This window comes from Spermophilus citellus (genome assembly GCF_964194105.1).
Source record: "Spermophilus citellus genome assembly, chromosome: 18".
NCBI lineage: Eukaryota > Metazoa > Chordata > Mammalia > Rodentia > Sciuridae > Spermophilus > Spermophilus citellus.
The window spans coordinates 67717264-67733463 of record NC_138200.1 but is presented as its reverse complement, the minus strand read 5'-3'; the positions used below and the strand labels follow the sequence as shown (position 1 = coordinate 67733463).

The 16200-nt window shown below is 54.5% G+C and overlaps 1 protein-coding gene across 6 annotated transcripts in view; it reads left to right on the top strand.

The window, feature by feature from the left end:
• Positions 1-12597, top strand: part of KLHDC4 (kelch domain containing 4) — a 41559-nt gene extending 28962 nt beyond the window's left edge. For all 6 annotated transcript variants that reach the window (XM_081273146.1, XM_081273144.1, XM_081273145.1 and 3 more), the window contains 7 exons: positions 775-867; positions 2331-2490; positions 7960-8035; positions 9580-9788; positions 10999-11398; positions 12129-12251; positions 12387-12597. In XM_081273146.1, coding sequence (XP_081129272.1) covers positions 775-867; positions 2331-2490; positions 7960-8035; positions 9580-9788; positions 10999-11398; positions 12129-12251; positions 12387-12400 — 1075 coding nt within the window. In that variant the 3' untranslated portion in view covers positions 12401-12597. The remainder of the gene's footprint in view (positions 1-774; positions 868-2330; positions 2491-7959; positions 8036-9579; positions 9789-10998; positions 11399-12128; positions 12252-12386) is intronic.
• The last annotated feature ends 3603 nt before the right edge of the window (positions 12598-16200 follow it).

The following is a 16200-nucleotide window of genomic DNA, read 5'->3' as shown; positions in this document are numbered from 1 at the left end:
CAGGAAGCCCTCAGAGTGACTGTAGGGCTCAGGCTCCTCCAGTGCTGATGGACACGTGGCGTTTCTTCTCACGTGCTCTCATGGTGGTGGCAGGAAGCTGCGTGGCTTTAGTTTGCATTCCCTGACCACTAATGATATGTTGAGCGTTTTTGTATTTTTATTGACCATTTTTACGTCTTTCTTTTTTTTCCACTGATACCTTATGAACTTCCTATTCATATTTTTGCCGTTTTTGTTTTATGGATTTTTTTCTCTGCCAGGGATTACACTTGCTGGGCAAGCACTCTGCCACTGAGCCACACTCCCAGCCCTTTAATTTGAGAGAAGGCCTCACTAAGTTGCTCTGGCCCCAGGCTTGGGATCCTTCTGCCTCGACCTGGGAGTTGCTGGGATCACGGGTGCATGCCCTCTGTCCAGTTGTGCCAGTGTTTTATGGGGTTATTCATTATAGCATTAAGATGGGATTGTGTGTGCGCCTGTTAGTGGTGTCAAAATGCATGCACCTGGCTCAGTGGTGCATGCATTTTGACATTCTTTATTAGATGGAGCCTACTTTACTATGTTCTGCCCAATAAATCTTTATCTACTTCAAGGCCACAGAGATTTTCTTCTGTTTTATACTAGAAGTTTTATAATAGCTAGCTAGACTGTCAGGATGGTTTTAGTAGCTTGTGATCAAATTAAATGGTACTCATCAAGTACTTAGAACAAAAAAATGTAAAATGTCATTTTTTAAAAAGCAACTGGAATAACTCCCCCTCCCCTTTATTTTAGATCAGCTGGGGGTCCTTCTGGCCGGAGTGGACATCGGATGGTGGTGTGGAAAAGACAGTTAATCCTTTTTGGTGGATTCCATGAGAGCACAAGGTTGGTACCAACAGCAGAAGTCTTTCCTGGAGCATTTAGGGGCAGACCTTTTACCATTCTGAGTAAACATGGAAAATACTGCCCTCTGAAAGCAGGGCCAGCTCTCTGGGCACATATAGCTTGGCAACCATGCAGGACAGCTGGGGAATGAGTTGGCAGTGCACTGATTACCTGCTGTGTGCAGGGCAAGATTAGCCAGCCCTTCCTTTTTGTTTCCAGGTTCTAAATCAAGTTTTGCAGAGGTTTTAACTTGTATCCATTTTAAAATCAGAACATTTTTAAAAACTGTATGTTATCTTGTTTGAAATGATCTAAGATGTATTTCAGACCTACAGAAAGGCAGTGATGCTCTAGGAGATGTGGTTTGACTTCCAAATGCCAACCCTCTGCGTTTGCTTGGGAGCATTGCTCTTAGCTGACCTGCAGCATAGAATTCCATTACTGACAGCGCCCAGCATGAGTAGGGTAGTCTGTCCTCTGTGGGAGGCGTAAGTCTGAGTGGCAGCCAGCAGGCCAAGGCCCATCCTCACAGCTGCGGTGTGCATGGGGAGTGACCCGCCTGGCACCTGCATTCTCATGCAGGATTTGTCACTTTGCACGTGTTGTCGAGCCACCTTGCTCTTTCCATTCCAAGGAACAATGGTTACTTCTGACCAGGGTAGATCCTCTCCTTTGCCTCTTGTTGAATGCTGTGTCACGCAGAGCTGGAGAGCAATGTCCTGTTCTGTGACAGTTACCTGGTGACAGCAAGTCTCCTCATTCCCCTTCCAAGTTCTGTCTATGGGCTGTCTTTTTGTGCGATGTCCCTGGGCATTGAGCCAGGTGGGGCCCCAGGCTGCTCCTCGTGCCGTGCCTAGGTTGTGGACACGGACTCTGCTTCTGTCCTTCAGTTCTGGGGATGCTGTGCCCCCTCTTCACACCCCTCCCTTTCAGTCCAGGGTCTCGCCCCAGTTCTTGCCAAGCTGTGGATAGCTCCATCCTCGTGATTCAGTCAGACACCACAACTCAGTGTTGGTGTTATAGTCGCACAGAATAACCTAGTGTAATTATCTGGGAGATTGCCATTTTGTCAGTGGGTAGAGGAAATGTGGTATGACTTTCAGGTTAAGTTAATCTGCTTCTGTGGGCTGGCATCATTTCTTTTTTTTTTTTTTTAATATATATTTTTTTTAGTTGTTGATGGACCTTTATCTTATTTATTTGTATGTGGTGCTGAGAATCGAACCCAGTACGTCACACATGCTAGGAAAGCGCGCTACCACTGAGCCACAACCCCAGCCCCAGGCTGGCATCATTTCTAGTTTCCAGATGCAAACTCACAAGTTTGCAGTCCTTCATATGAGTTCACGTGTGGAGCAGACAGATAACTTAGTTCAGCTTTAATTTAAACCACGTGCACTTCTCAGTGACCTGTGTCCTCCGTGGTCCCAATGTGATGGCCTGTGTTCCTCTGTTCCACCCAGGGATTACATCTACTACAATGACGTGCATTCCTTCAACCTGGATACCTTTGTGTGGAGCAAGCTGTCCCCGTCAGGAACCGGGCCCACGCCCAGGTCAGGCTGCCAGATGTCCATCACTCCCCAGGGCAGCATAGTCATCTATGGGGGCTACTCGAAGCAGGTGAGACCTGGTGTGCAGGAAGTAGAGGAATTTCGGTCTGCTGTGTGTCAATGTCACCAGTAATGGAAGCTTCCAAATGAGAGGACGATATTTGTTTAATATAAACAACTCTGTTGAATTTGAAATGATAGACATAACGTCAGTCTCTTTGTCTTACCTACATTGAGATTTGTAAGTCCTTTTGATGGTCTAGTCTGAATTGTCCTAGAACACTGCAGTGTGACTAATTCTGTTTTGAGGTCTTTCTCCCTAAGGCCTAGAGACTGACAACCATGTGGTATTCTGTCACACAATAGGCGGGGCTCGTTGATCTTCCTGGGGATCCCCGCTGACAGACTTTTATTCTTATATCTGCAAGCGGCACCAGCAACATGTTCCTAGGCATGTGCACTGGAGTCCTGGTCTGGGGCTGTGGGCTGCCCTCTGCCGGCCGCAGAGTTTCTCCTGCCCTGCTGCTTGTCTGCATGGGGCCAGCCTCAACAGGTTGTGAATCATGGCGGTTTTAAGTCCTTTGCTTTTGGAGATTCTGAAATGCACAGTGAACTTGCAGACTGCACAGCAACTACGTGCATGCCCACACAGGCCCTGGGCTGTCTGTTCTACTCAGCTGGTTTGGCCAGGGGTCTGTTCACACTCTGTACCTACCTATCAGTCATCTTCTACATCGTTCACAGGAACGTGCAAACTCTGATGAGTGCACACCATCAAGTAGAGATCGTTGGTGCTTTGTGACTGCAAGGCCACCTGCGTGTGTGATAGATGTGTATGTGGTATGGCCCACCCTCATCCTGCCAGGCTCTCCTGTACCTCTTGCCTCCCCCAGAGGCACGTGCTGAGCTTCTTCTCATCGCTAGATGTGCCTGTTGTGCAGTGTTCAGGTCATTGCCTCCACACCTCTGTTTCCCTTGTGTTGATGGACTCCTGTGCTGTTCTCAGTCAACTGTGTGTGACATTGCATGAGCACTTTGATGCAATCTTTGTTTTTGTTTTTGTTTGTACCAGGGATTGAACCCAGGCGCGTATAAATACTGAGCCACATCACATTCCCTAGCCCTTTTTAAAAATATTTTGTGACAGGGTCTTGCTAAGTTGCTCAGTGCTGAGGCTGGCCTGAACTGGCGATCCTCCTGCTTCAGCCTCCCAAGCTGCTGGATTATAAGTGTGCGCCACCACGCCTGGCAATGTTTTAGTTTCTCTTAAGAAGTACCAGGGAGGGAACCTTCTGGGTCCCTGAGTGGAGCTGGGCTTGCAGGTTATACCCAAACCGCCTGACGGTTCTGTTGCTCTGCCTTCCCGGCACCACTTGCCTATGGGTCCTGCAGCGTCCTCTGCACTCATGGCTCTCTGTTTTGGCCGCATTCCTCTGACCCTGCTGCTGTGTGCCTCTCGTGAGCTTGTTGGTGTCCCTAAGTCTTCCCTGCAACCGGCTCCCCACCAGGGCTTCCTCTGCCCATGAAGCTTCACTATGGTTTAAGAGGCAGGCCCTGTCCTGCCAAGGAGCTCTGCCTTGATAAAGTCTAGTTTGTTGTGCTTTAAGGTCTTTGCTCTCCATACCTCAGAAGACCTGTCTACCTTCAGTGAGGGAGAGCCTCTCGTGTTTCGTGAACTTGGTAGTTCAGCTGTTGTGTCTTGTTCTGCCATCGACTTGCCCCATCTATGGAGTGTGAAGGTGCTGAGTCCGCATGTGTCCTGTGGGGGTCAGCTCTTCCAGCACCGACTGTCCAGAGGGCTTTCCCTTGAGGTGTCTGGGGACCCCTGCCGTGGGCTCACCCCCTTCTCCTCCTCCATTGTTTGGTCAGCCCTGTGGGGCCACCCATGCCTCCTGACTGTTCCTGCCTAGCACATCTTAGGGTGGGCAGCTGAGGTGTCTAGCCCTTGTCCTTTCAAACTCGTTTTGGCTATTCTAGGTTCTTTGTGTGTCCACATGAATTTTAGCATCAGCTTGTCAGTTTCTACTTAAAAAGCAAGAAGGCACCCTCCTGCCCGCCTGTTAGGAATGGTGACAAGGGTCGCTCTAGTCTGGAGGCTAACATCCGGGATGCTGACATCTCGGAGTCTGCAGCTGTTGCATGTGGATGGTCTCCACGCTTATTTTGGTTTTCTTTAATTTCAGCAGCGTTTGTGGTTCTCAGTCACACATGTCTTTTGTTACTTTATCGATGCTGTTGTGATGGGGGATCTTGAAATCAGACTTCCCAATTGTTCTCTGTTAGTGCCTGAAAACATCTTATCCTCTGTGTGCTTGTTCTGTGATGTGAGAACTCACCAGACTCGCTATTTTCAGTAGTTCCAGATGCACTGAGATCATGTGAACAGTCACATAATGTGCAGGGGACAGCTGTCCTGCTCTTCCTGACTGCTAACCCGTTCTCTTGTGTCTGAAGCAGGGCCTCCGGTGGCATTAGGTGAGGTGTGTGTGGTGGCCCTCCTAGCACTGTCCTCATCTGGCAGGGACAGCACCAGAGGTCTTCACAGATGTCCTTCAGGGTCCAGCTTCTGGCCTCCTGTCTGCTGGGGCCCTTCATCGTGGTGGGTGTCTGGTTTTGTTAAGTGCACTTCCTGTGTTTTAATGGTCATATACCTGTTCTTCTTCGTTCATTTGTCCACGGGCCACCTTGATTGACTTCCTGTTGTTAAACTAGCCTCATATTTCTGTCATAGCCCAGTCTGGTACAGGCGTGTCTGTCCTCCCCATGTGCCTGAATTTGCTACTATCTTGTGAAGGATCTTTGTGTCTGTGTTCATGAGGGTGCGTCTCTGTCACTCTGTCTTTGTGGTGCTTTTGACAGGTGTTGGAGTCCTCTTCTTGCTGTGCAGTGAGTTAGTCAGTTGGGGTCCAGCTAATGCCTTCCTAACACGACGGGGATAAAACTTCTAAGATGATAAAGACCCAGCAGGCAGACACGTGTGCAAGCAGCAGCCATCCCACAGTGTGCCTTTGGGGTCGAGGGTCCAGAGGAGGTCTTCCTGTTAGAGACTGGGAGGGCTTCCTAAGGCTCTGCAGCCTTTGAGCCAGCCTGAAAGAGAAGGTGCCAGGGGACCCTGGACAGGGAGAGTAGCGGTGGTACCCGGAAACAGCTTTGGTACTTCGTGATCTGCCTCCATGGACACGTGGACAGCCAAGGACAGGCCTGCTGAAGGCAGTGCCCTTCTTCTTGTCTAATAAGGACCTCAGGTGTGTCTGCCTGGGGTTTGGGAGAAAAGGTCTCCCTCGAGAGAGCAGCAGGATACCAAAATGTCACTGGTATTGGAGCTTCTGGATGGCCGGGGGCATAAGCAGGCATTGGGGTCGTGTGACCCTAGAGGATGCATGTGACCTCAGCCAAGAAAAGTCCTGACCTCCTGAGGCCTGTGACCCCCAGCTCTGGGTGACGGGGCTCTGCCACTCTCCCAGGAGATGCTGGCTCCCGTGCTACAGGGGACACAGGCGATCCCAATCACCTCCTGGCACACCCAGCTGCACGGCCCTGACCTGTCTGCCCTGTTCTTAGCAGCAAAGCAGGGAGTGCTTGCTGGGAAAGAGGTGGGAAGAGCATCTCTGCCTTCTGGCTCCATTGCTCATGTGGTCTCAGGTGCACTAAGGACGCCGTCCTGTGGAAAGGAAAGAGGACAAGGCCTTGTCTAGTGTGGACAGCGGGGCAGTGGGGTTCCTCAGCTGCAAGGGTTGGGACTGAGTTGCCAGGCAGGAGGCGTGGGTGCATGCTGGCTCCAGGAGTCACCCTAATGTGGTGTCCCCTGAGAGCCTGTTTGCTGGATGGGAGGACAGGTCTTTTCTCAAGCAGTATTTAAAATGGAACTGGGAAACGTAATTCTTGGATGTTCTTTCAGTCCTGCTGACTAGACATGGAACTGTGCTTTCCAGGTTTGGGAAGAAGAAGCTGTTTTGGCAGCAGCCTTTTCAAACAGTGCACCTGCGTGGCAGTTGTCCACATGGCAGGCCACTGCTTATCATCACCCTCATCATGTGCTCCTCAGTCCCAGTCCTGTAGAGTGACCGCTCACTCACCAGCTGGGTGTCTCCCCTTGGCCCCGCTCACCCACCTCTCATTGCTAAGGGGCCTCAGCCGCCTGCACATGTGTGGCACTATGAGAGAGACGTGGGGACTGGCCTGAACTGCCTAGCCTGGTGAAGGTGATTGAGCAGCCACCTTGGGTGCCCTGACAAGCAGGCCACAGTTGCAAGGGTAGCTGGGGCCCTTAGAAGGAATGGCCTCCTGTGGTTCTGTATCCATAGACATCTGTGCAGGCCGCCCAGGTTGAGGTCAAACTCGTGTCCCAGGAAACTCTGCTATCATTGTGCCTGGTTTTTAAAAATTACCATGGATTTTGAAAGTCCAGGGGTCAGGATAAGGTTCTGATGAGTGTCGTAGAATGGCAGTGGTGTGCAGGCCGGGGTCTGGAAGGCAGCTGCATCTCTGCCTTCAGAAAGAGCTGGGTGTTTGTGGAGTAGCTGCCCATGATGGTTGGGGTGGTTGGATGGTGGGCAAGTCGTCAGCAGTGCCACACAGCAGCCTCTGGTCCAGGCACTGGTGCCCGCTGTACTTCCCAGCTCCGCCTGTAGGTCCCGTGCTCGGCTCTTCTCCCATTGGGCCCTGAACCCTAGTGCTTTCTCAGTCTTGGACCTTGTCCTTTTCTGCTGTGGCCCGCTGGTTCTGATGTGCCTGTTGGGACTGGCTGAAGTGGCCTGTGGAAAGCAGGTTCCTCCAGGGAGCATGTCCCTTTGCCCTCCTCACATTGCTTTGCACCTCACATTTGGTGGTGGCTGCCTCTGTGGAGCCCAGGAAGCCCGCGTCACTCTGGTCCCCGGGAACGGTGTTCTGCCTGCTATGTTGTGGCTCTTCTCCCCCTAGCAACACCCATGGTGTGATGCTCTTGATGGCTCTCCAGGGACCTGGTCCAAGGGCCCTGGGGTAGCCAGCTGAGTGAGCTGAGGCTGCAGACAAAGGTGGACAGTGGGCAGTGGAACCCTGTTAGGGAAGTGTCATGTGTAGCTACTCCTTTCCCCGACTTCCTGGTTCGGCTGATCTGAACTCTTGCTGTCTTGGCCAGACTAGATGATGACAGAGATAGTGGAACTGTGTAAACTAGTATTATGGCCTCTCCCTCAGGTGCCACTGTGTCCCCTGATGCTGAGTGCACAGGGTAGGTGGCCTGTGAAACTCACTCAGGTTCCTGTTCCCTGGCTTTAGCGCCATTTCTTCCCCAGCTGCTGTGAAGGGCTGGTCTTCAAGAAAAGCAGGCCCTGCCAGAGGCTCTGTGTTTCCTGGATGGCGGTCTAGTACTTCACATGTTCCTGCAGAGCTTGGTTACTTGCTAGTACTGTGAGACTACCCTCGTGGAACTAGCCACACAACTGACAGCTGCTGTGGCCAGCGTGATGGGACTGTGTGAGGTGTGCCCAGCTTGAGGGCTGTGGTGGCTGCACTCGATGCCGTAGGTGGCCTCACCCAATTCCTTTTCCTTTTACAGAGAGTCAAGAAAGATGTGGACAGAGGCACCCAGCACTCGGACATGTTCCTGCTGAAGCCCGAGGATGGGGGAGAAGGTACTGCTCTGCTTGCAGGAGCTGGCTTGGCTTCACTGTGGTTTGAGAGGCAGGCCCTGTTGGGCTACGGGCAGAGGCAAAGGCCACCTCCCTCTTGTGGGTGTAGGGGTGGCAGTGAGCTCCTCGCACACAGCTCAGAGCTGGGCTGGGCCACCCTGCCCCAGGATTGCTGTGGTGCCTGGTCTGACTGGGTGGGAGAGCACCTGTCAAGGGCCCAGTGCCGTTTAGTCACCCATGTCCCTTCCACGCCTGACACGTGAGGTGCTTTGAGGTAACTACGGATGGATCTTCCGGGCAGTTTTGTGTGCATACATTCTTGGGATCCCGAAGGTGCAGAGCCAGGTGTGTAGGAGGTGTGGGGTGAGAGGCCAGGGCAAAGGTGTTGTTGCTTTGCAACCGTTTCTTGGCATTTTAAGGAACTTTTGTTCTTGTTCAAGATCAAGTGAATGACAACAGGAGGTGGAGTTCTGGAATGCTCCTGAAGTATTCCCCTCCTGAGAGGCGGGGAATCCCGTATCTTCCAGAAGAGATGGAGTGACCACCTTCCAGGCCGTAGCCCTGCGTCTTGGGAGAGAGCTAGGTGGGGTCTGAGGCCTGGGTTCTGGTGCCAGGGCTGCCTCCATGTGACAGTGTCCTCTGACCTCCTTGGAGGAAAAAAATGAGGGGATTGCCACGCACGGTAGCTTTACTTGTTCCTGCCCTAGAATTCTTCAGTCTCAGGACTGTCCTGCACCACATACTTCTCAGGTGGCCACAGTGTCCTGCACTTGCAGGTGAGGGTGTTTGCTCCTCCTGTGAGCTCCTTATATACCAGGGCACTTGGACCTGAAGGCTGGACTCTGCTCACTGCTCAACCGCAGCGAGAGAGACTAGAGAGTCCTGCCTGCCTGTGCGTGTGCACTGGTGGTGTAGCTCTGTACCTTCTGGTTGTGATGAGTTGGTGGCCCACGAGTAGTGGGCCCAGAATCCCACTTGTGGGGTGTGTCCACAGCCATGTCCAACACTACCCAGTGGAATGTCTGCTGTTACTTTTTAGTTCATTAGGGAAAAGTGTCTACCCTTTTTTCTGGAAGTGGTGGACTTTGCCTCACACCCATGAGGCACCTGCCAAGGCAATGCAAGGCAGACATCGCCAACAGGAAGAGGCACCAACCTGCGGTCTGGTGTGCGCCAGGCAGAGGTTCAGTGTTGTCTGGCCCCTTGTGGGACTGTGCCCCCCCAGCCTCCCACGGGGACCTGCTGGATGTGGACTTTCTGGAGACCCTCCTAGGACCCGGGCAGCCCTCCTGAGGTCCGCTTCTGTGCCCCTACGCTTCCTGCACTGGCCACTAGGTGGCAATGTGAGGAGGGCACGTGAAGAGTCACACAGCTGGGCCTGAGGAAGGACAGAGCCCCAGGGTGGAACCGTGTCCTGTTCTGCTTCTGCACAGGGAGCCTCACAGTGAGGCACAGCCATTTGCCTGCACCAACCATCACTGGGCACCAGGGCTCCCCAGCCTCCTGTGTCTCTTGCCTTTCTTACCTTCTTTGTTCTCTATTGACAGGCAAATGGACATGGATCCGGATCAGCCCTTCAGGGGTTAAGCCCACTCCAAGGTCTGGCTTTTCGGTGGCCATGACCCCGAATCATCAGGTGCTACTCTTTGGGGGCGTCTGTGACAAGGAAGAGGAAGAGAGCCTGGAAGGCATGTTCTTCAACGACCTGTACTTCTACGATGCTGCCAGGAACCGCTGGTTCCTGGGACAGCTGAAGGTGTGAGCTCTGGCATGGAGCGCCCAGGCAGGCAGGCAGGCAGGCAGGCTGCAGCTGTGGTGGCCAGAGCCCACCCTCACACCTCAGTGCCTCTTCCAACCTACAGAGCATCTGTGTACCCTCCCAATGGGAGTGTCCTGCTTCCACATGCATCCCAGCTGACCAGGCTTGGGGCTCTGGCCTGGTGCCCACTGGCACAACCTTGCTGTCCTTTAGAGCCAGAAGCTGCCCAGGCCACCATCTGATGATGGCACTTGTGGTCCTCTGCAACAGCCTGTGTGTCTGCTGCCCAGGCTTGTCCCTGGTTTCCCATCACCCTCTCTGCTGTCCTTATCAGAGCAGCTGCTGCCCAGGGCTGCCCGAGACTGGCAGAACAGTGGTGGCAGTCCCAGAAGGGGACTTGCAGGCAGTCCCACGGTCTGCGTAAGCACATCAGCATTTCACCCCACATGCCCACTGCAGTGCACCCGCCTGCCACAGAGGCACACTGCTGTCACAGGTCTGACGGAGTGAGTGGCACACGCTGTTCTGCACGTGGGGCCTCTGCTGGGTGGAGAGCTTCCTCCCCAGACCCCAGGGCTGGTTAGTCTTGTCCTCACTGTTTGGTCTTAGGCCCCCTGGTGCTCCTCGAGGTGAGACTCTCAGCAGTGTCCCTATGGTGAGCTGAGTACCTGGAGCGTGGCTTTGCCCTGGGTTGGCCTGTGGAGAGTGGTGCTGGAACTTCTGAACACGGCATGGCAGCAGACATCATCTCAGGAGGATGCGCTCTCTGAGAAAATGACCACCACCCCTTAGCAAAAGGGTCCAGGCAGGCTGCAGTGAGGTCTAAGAGGCCAGCGGCAGGGCAGATGGTCGTCCTGCGGAAGGGGGCCCAAAGGAAAGCTGCATGGGAGTGTTGGGACTGCAGGTTCTGCTTCCCACATGGCACCTGTTGGTCAGCAGGTTTTGTTGACCCACTCATCACTCTGCTGGCCCTGGTGGGCTTTCCCAAGGCTACCTTCAGGGCTCTAGGAGCCAGGGCACTGCTGGGGTTCTGCCTGGCGGCCTTCTGTGAAGATACCACTCTTGCCTGCCCACTGTCTCTGCTGCCTGAGAATACAGGGATGTCTGTGGGACTTTGTCCCTACAAGTCCTTTGTGGTGTGTTGGGGGGCAGGGCCGCCCCTGCTCTGCTGCTCAGGTCAGGCACTCTGCTCTCATTCCCTTGTCAGGGCCCCAAGTCGGAGAAGAGGAAGCGAAGGCGGGCCAGAGCAGAGGACCACGAAGGTGCCAGGGAATTGGAGCGTGGGGCAGCCAGTGCCCCTGAGCCCCTGGAGGTGGTCAAAGAGGTGGTGGCCGAGGATGGGACCGTGGTCACCATTAAACAAGTGCTCACAGCCCCAGGCTCAGCAGGCTGCCCGCCCCCAGAGGAGGAGGATGGGGCTGTGGAGGCTGGCCCCAGGGTGGAGCCCTGTCCACGCTCCAGTGCCATGCTGGCCATTAAGCATGGGCTGCTGTATGTCTACGGGGGTATGTTTGAAGCTGGTGACCGCCAGGTGACTCTAAATGACCTGTATTGCCTCGACTTCCATAAGATGGAAGAGTGGAAAGTCTTGGTGGAGATGGATGCAGGTAAGCCAGAGTGGGGGGGCAGGGGTCTTTACCTGGAGTGCACACGCCAGCTGTTGGGCCGGCTGTCTCCAGTGCGCCTGCCCCTGTCACCATATCTGCCCTGAGCCAGGAGCCTCATGGGAACTTGGGCTCTCGCCCCTGGCCAAGGTACCCTGAGAGCCTGCCTGGGTGTGGGCCGCAGAGGGCATTGGACACCAGCCCTGGATAAAACTTCTGTGGGTGCACCTAGTGGTTCTGCTGGAACTCAGCCGAACAGACCCTCCTGTGTCCCGGAGCTCCCAAGCGTTCAGTCTGTGGCCCTGTCTCTGTTACCCAAACTGCCTTGGCCCCTTGAGTCCTCAGGTCCCCGTTTTCCCTCAGACTGCCATGGGACCCAAGTCAGTTTTATGAAGACTCGAGACAGGATGTGGGACTCCGTGTCTGGGGAGCACCAGATCACATAGTTCAGGCCCTGCTGCTATCTCCTGAGGACCATCTGTCACTCAGCAGGCCACGTCCGTGGAGGGAGTGGTGTCTGCTCGTCCTCTGTGTCCCCTGATCTCTCTGCTCTTGAAGTCCAGGGAGATGCTGTCTCTTCTCTGCTGGCCCTGGGTGTCCAGGACAGGGGAGTTGAGTTTCACGTCACAGTTGTGGATAAGAAAATGGAGTCCTGTGAGTTGGCCAGCTCCTGCGTGCAGTTTTTCCTGACACCCCAGGCTTCAGTGAGTCTCTGTTCTTTTTGTTTTTGAAGAAACTCAGGAATGGCTGGAAGATACGGACTCAGAGGAGGATAGCAGCTCGGCTGAGGGTGCTGAAGGGGGAGAAGAGGACCAGGACGAGGACAGCGGGGAGGAGACCGGCGAGGAGGAGGAAGGTGAGGTTCTCCCTGGGATCGGCCTTTGTTCTGTGCTCTTGAGGAAGCCTCAGGTAAACCAGCACCCGTTGAGGGCGGTATTGCTGCAGCCTCTGCAGCCGCACGTGACGGCTGTCTTCTGCATTGCTTGCCCAGGCTCCCACAGCTGAGTGTTTCCCACCCCTTCTCCTGGATGGAGCAGTGGCATGGACCATCTACCTGGGACTGAGCAGTACTGGCTGGAACTCACCTGGGACAACCTGGGGCGTGACACTCTGGAGAAGAAAGTGCTGGAGGTTAACTGAGGGTAGCTGAGGCCCTTTAGCATCACCAGGCGTCATTTAAAATAAATTGAGTGTGAACTAGGCCTACAGTCCTGTTCTTCAGCCTGGAGCGTCCCCGCAGTCTGGCCAGGCCTCTGCCTTCCTGTGGGTTCTACCAGGTGGGTGGAGTGGCTGCCTGCATTCGGGGTGAGGCCACACAGAAAGGACCCCGGCCAGCCTGTTTCTGTTCCAGTAAACCCGGACTAGGTGTTCTTTGAGGGGGTTTTCCTTCTGCACAAGGGGACGCCAATGTTCTATGACCCCATGTCGTCACACTGGAGTCTTCAGTACCTGGCAGTGGATGAAGCAGCCGTGGTGCTCATGTGGTCGTAGTGCCTTGCATGGAGGGCCTGCTGCCAGGCCAGTCCTTCCTGCTGCGCAGCCTCCTCGTGGGTCTTGGGAGGGAGCTCCAGGTGCCGGCGGGCCCACCATCAGCCTTCTCGGGGAGCAGGCGGCAGAGGCCCCACCCCCACCCCCGCGTGCCTTTCCTCCCTGGGCGCAGGCTATTTGCAGAGTGACAGCAAGGAAGGGAAGCCAAGAGCAAGGACTCCACGCCTCTGCGGCCTGCCTGCCCAGCACCACTGCCCTGGAGCAGGTGGGGCCTCCTGGCCCGGAAGCCTGTGGGCCAGCATGGTGGCCAGTGCCTGCTCCGGGGCTGGAGACCAGGCTTCCTGTGTCTGGTTGAGTTGTGAGTTGGGCTTTGACTTCACGCTGGTGCAGTTTTTCCCTTTCATCCAAATGTCTTCACAGTGACGTGCTGGCCTGGTAGTTTCTGTAGTGCAGCGTAACCCTGTCACCTGTTTGTCACCCTAGAGTTAACCAAGAGGTAGGCTCAAGTACAGAGTTCTGATGGGAAAGGGTGGGGCCCCACTTGGCTGGAAACAGCCCCCTTTTCCATCGTCTTCTCATGCTGAGTGTGCACCACGGAGATCAGGGTGGTCTTGGGGGGGGGCACCTCCACCCGTGAGGGGGAGCTCCAGCCAGCACGTCCACAGCAGGGTCACTGCAGCGGGTCTGTGGGGCTCCTTGTTCTCTTCTGAGGGCAGCTGAGCTGGCCACATAGGTCACGCTGTTAAGATGAGCTTGAGGGGTTGGTTGGGCTGAGTTGAATAAAACGGAAGGGAACCACCAGCTAAGCTTGGAAATCTGATCATTGAAAGTTTGGTTTGGTTTTGGCTTTTTAGATGTGACAGTAGTGTTTATTCAGTTTGACATGTTTTTTCTCTCTGAATCAGTACAAGCAAGAACTTTGGGTAGTTGATCCTTAGAAATACTTCAAGGGAGCTGAGTGTGGTGGCCACATCTGTAATCCCAACCACTTGGGAGACCGAGGCAGGAGGTTTGCAAGTTTGAGGCCAGCCTCAATAATAGAAGGCCCTGTTTCAAAATAAAAGGGGATGAGGGTGCAGCTCATTGGTGGAGTGCCCAGTTCAATCCTAGTACTGCAAACACTGATGAGGAAACCTTTAAGGGACCAAAGGCTGGAAGCCCCCCCCTGAGGTTAATAGCTAGCTCCTGTCAGTTTCAGGTGACTAAATGAGAGCCACACGGAAAGCCTTCTCAAGTCTGCTGTCATGGGGTGTTGGAACCAGGTGATGGCTTGATGAGAGGAATTTGCCTGAGGAGGGGATGTCTCTTCTCTCCCACGGAAGGAGAGGTCAGGTGCCGGCCCCCACTGCAGTCTGCACCTGTCTGTGCCTTTCCAGTCACCGCTGCTTTCCCAGGCAGCGGGAGTTGGAGGCAGAGCTGTGGGGCCCTAGCACAGCTCCACCCTGGCTCCACCCTAACTCGGCTCCACCCTAGTTCGGCTCCCGGTGCCATAGGCACTTCTGCCTCAGCAGGCGTCCTCGTCCAGCTGCGCCTGGTCACTGAGGTCTTTCTATGGCATCCTCAAGGACACAGCAGTCACTGGGGAAAGTGGAAGCACCAGCAGTACAACAGGTGGCATGGTTGGTGCAGGGACCAGGGTGGTGGCCTCCCAAGTCCAGCTGAGCCCATCGGTCCTCTTGTCTTTACCCTGAGTGCCCCTCTAAGCCCCCAAGGCTGCAGACCCCCCAGGGGCTGGCAGAGCCACAGGGGCAGGAAACAGAAAGACCAGCTCCTGAGCTGGGAGCGCCAGGCCTCTAACTGAAGAGACACGCATGGAGGTTTGGTAATGTTAAAATAGGGTTTCAAGATACTGCCTACCCTGGTTGGCTTTGTCCTCTGCTTACAGAGGTGGCCCATGCTGTGGCCATGTCACCTATTGGTGCTTCAGAGACCAGGGCATCCTGCATCTTGTCAGCCCACGGAGAGGTGAGCCGGGCTCGCTGCCTGGAGAAGGACCCAGAAAATGTTAGGGTGGGCCGGTTGGTGTTCACAGCCCCAGCCCCTCCCCAGGCTTTTCCTCTCATCAAGGGCTCCTCCAAGCCACAAGGAGCACGGCTGTTGGGTAACAGAAGCACAGTCCTTGAACGGGCATTGGTGTTTGTCCAGCCTTTGGCAATAGAAGGACCTTCAGTAAAGACACCAGTTTATAAAGAGGTGAAACAAGTTTTCCACAGTTTCAAATGACATTTATTTCTAAAAGGAGCAAAGTTTTCCTTTAATTTTGATAGTGCTCCTTGATTTCAGTGGTAAAATACATAGCAGTGGTATGATTTAAACAGTACATTCATTAGAGAAGGTTTGTTTCCATTTTGTAATTGACCAGGCCGTTTCCAGATAAAAAAACAAGAGGCCACTCTAACTAGCTGCTCCATGGAGAACCCAGTGCCCAGCAGACGTTACCTTTGGCTGTGTGTGTGGGGGTGCAGTAAGCAAGGGGTTTACCTGCACCAGGGAAAGAACTGAATAAAAGAAAATGCAGACTAAGACGGTTCTAGGTCAGAGTTCACAAAGAGGCATCTACACTGCGGCCAGCAGTTTCTCGTCTGCAGCAAGGGTCACTGGCCATGCAAGGCTCACCACGCCATGTGGGTCGGGGCAGCTCAGTAGAAAGGTGGGATAGCCTTTCAGGGTCAGGCACTCCCAGCCCCCAGGGAGCTTCTGTCTGCAGGCTGGGTGGACGGCACCTGGCCCCGATGGCTGCCCACAGCCTGTGGCATGCGGGCTGCATCTGCTGGGGTGTGGCATGCTCCGGAGGGTGGGTCTTACACAGGGACCTGCATGCAAATAACTGGGGACTCCTGGGCACTTGGCCTCAGATGGAGGGACTGACAGAGGGTGCCCTGCACACCACCCCACCCTACTGTGCCTTCACACCTGTCTCCTCCCTCCAGCCTAAGTCCACATCTGAGGAGCCACCCTGGGCAGTGGAGATCAGCCCTGCTTGCTGACCAGCAGCCGCTAAATGGACTCAGCTGTGGAAGGGTCATTTGTGAATGAGGGGTGGATGGCATTCTAGAGGGAGACAACCCATTGGTGTGAGTGACATTGGCGGGTGAGGTTGAGCACAGTGCTCTGTGGAAAGCCTCGCCTGTTACATCCCGCCACACGGAGGGCTGCGGGGCGTGCCTCCGGCCTCCGTGTGGTCTGACCTTCGTCCCAGGTGAGGCAAGGTCACCAGAGCAGGCAGAACGTGGTGTGCTTCCTGCAGGGAAGATGAGCAGCATCCAGCAGAGACCCTGCCTTAGCCACCATGGGTCTAGGAGGCTTTCCTGGTTTGG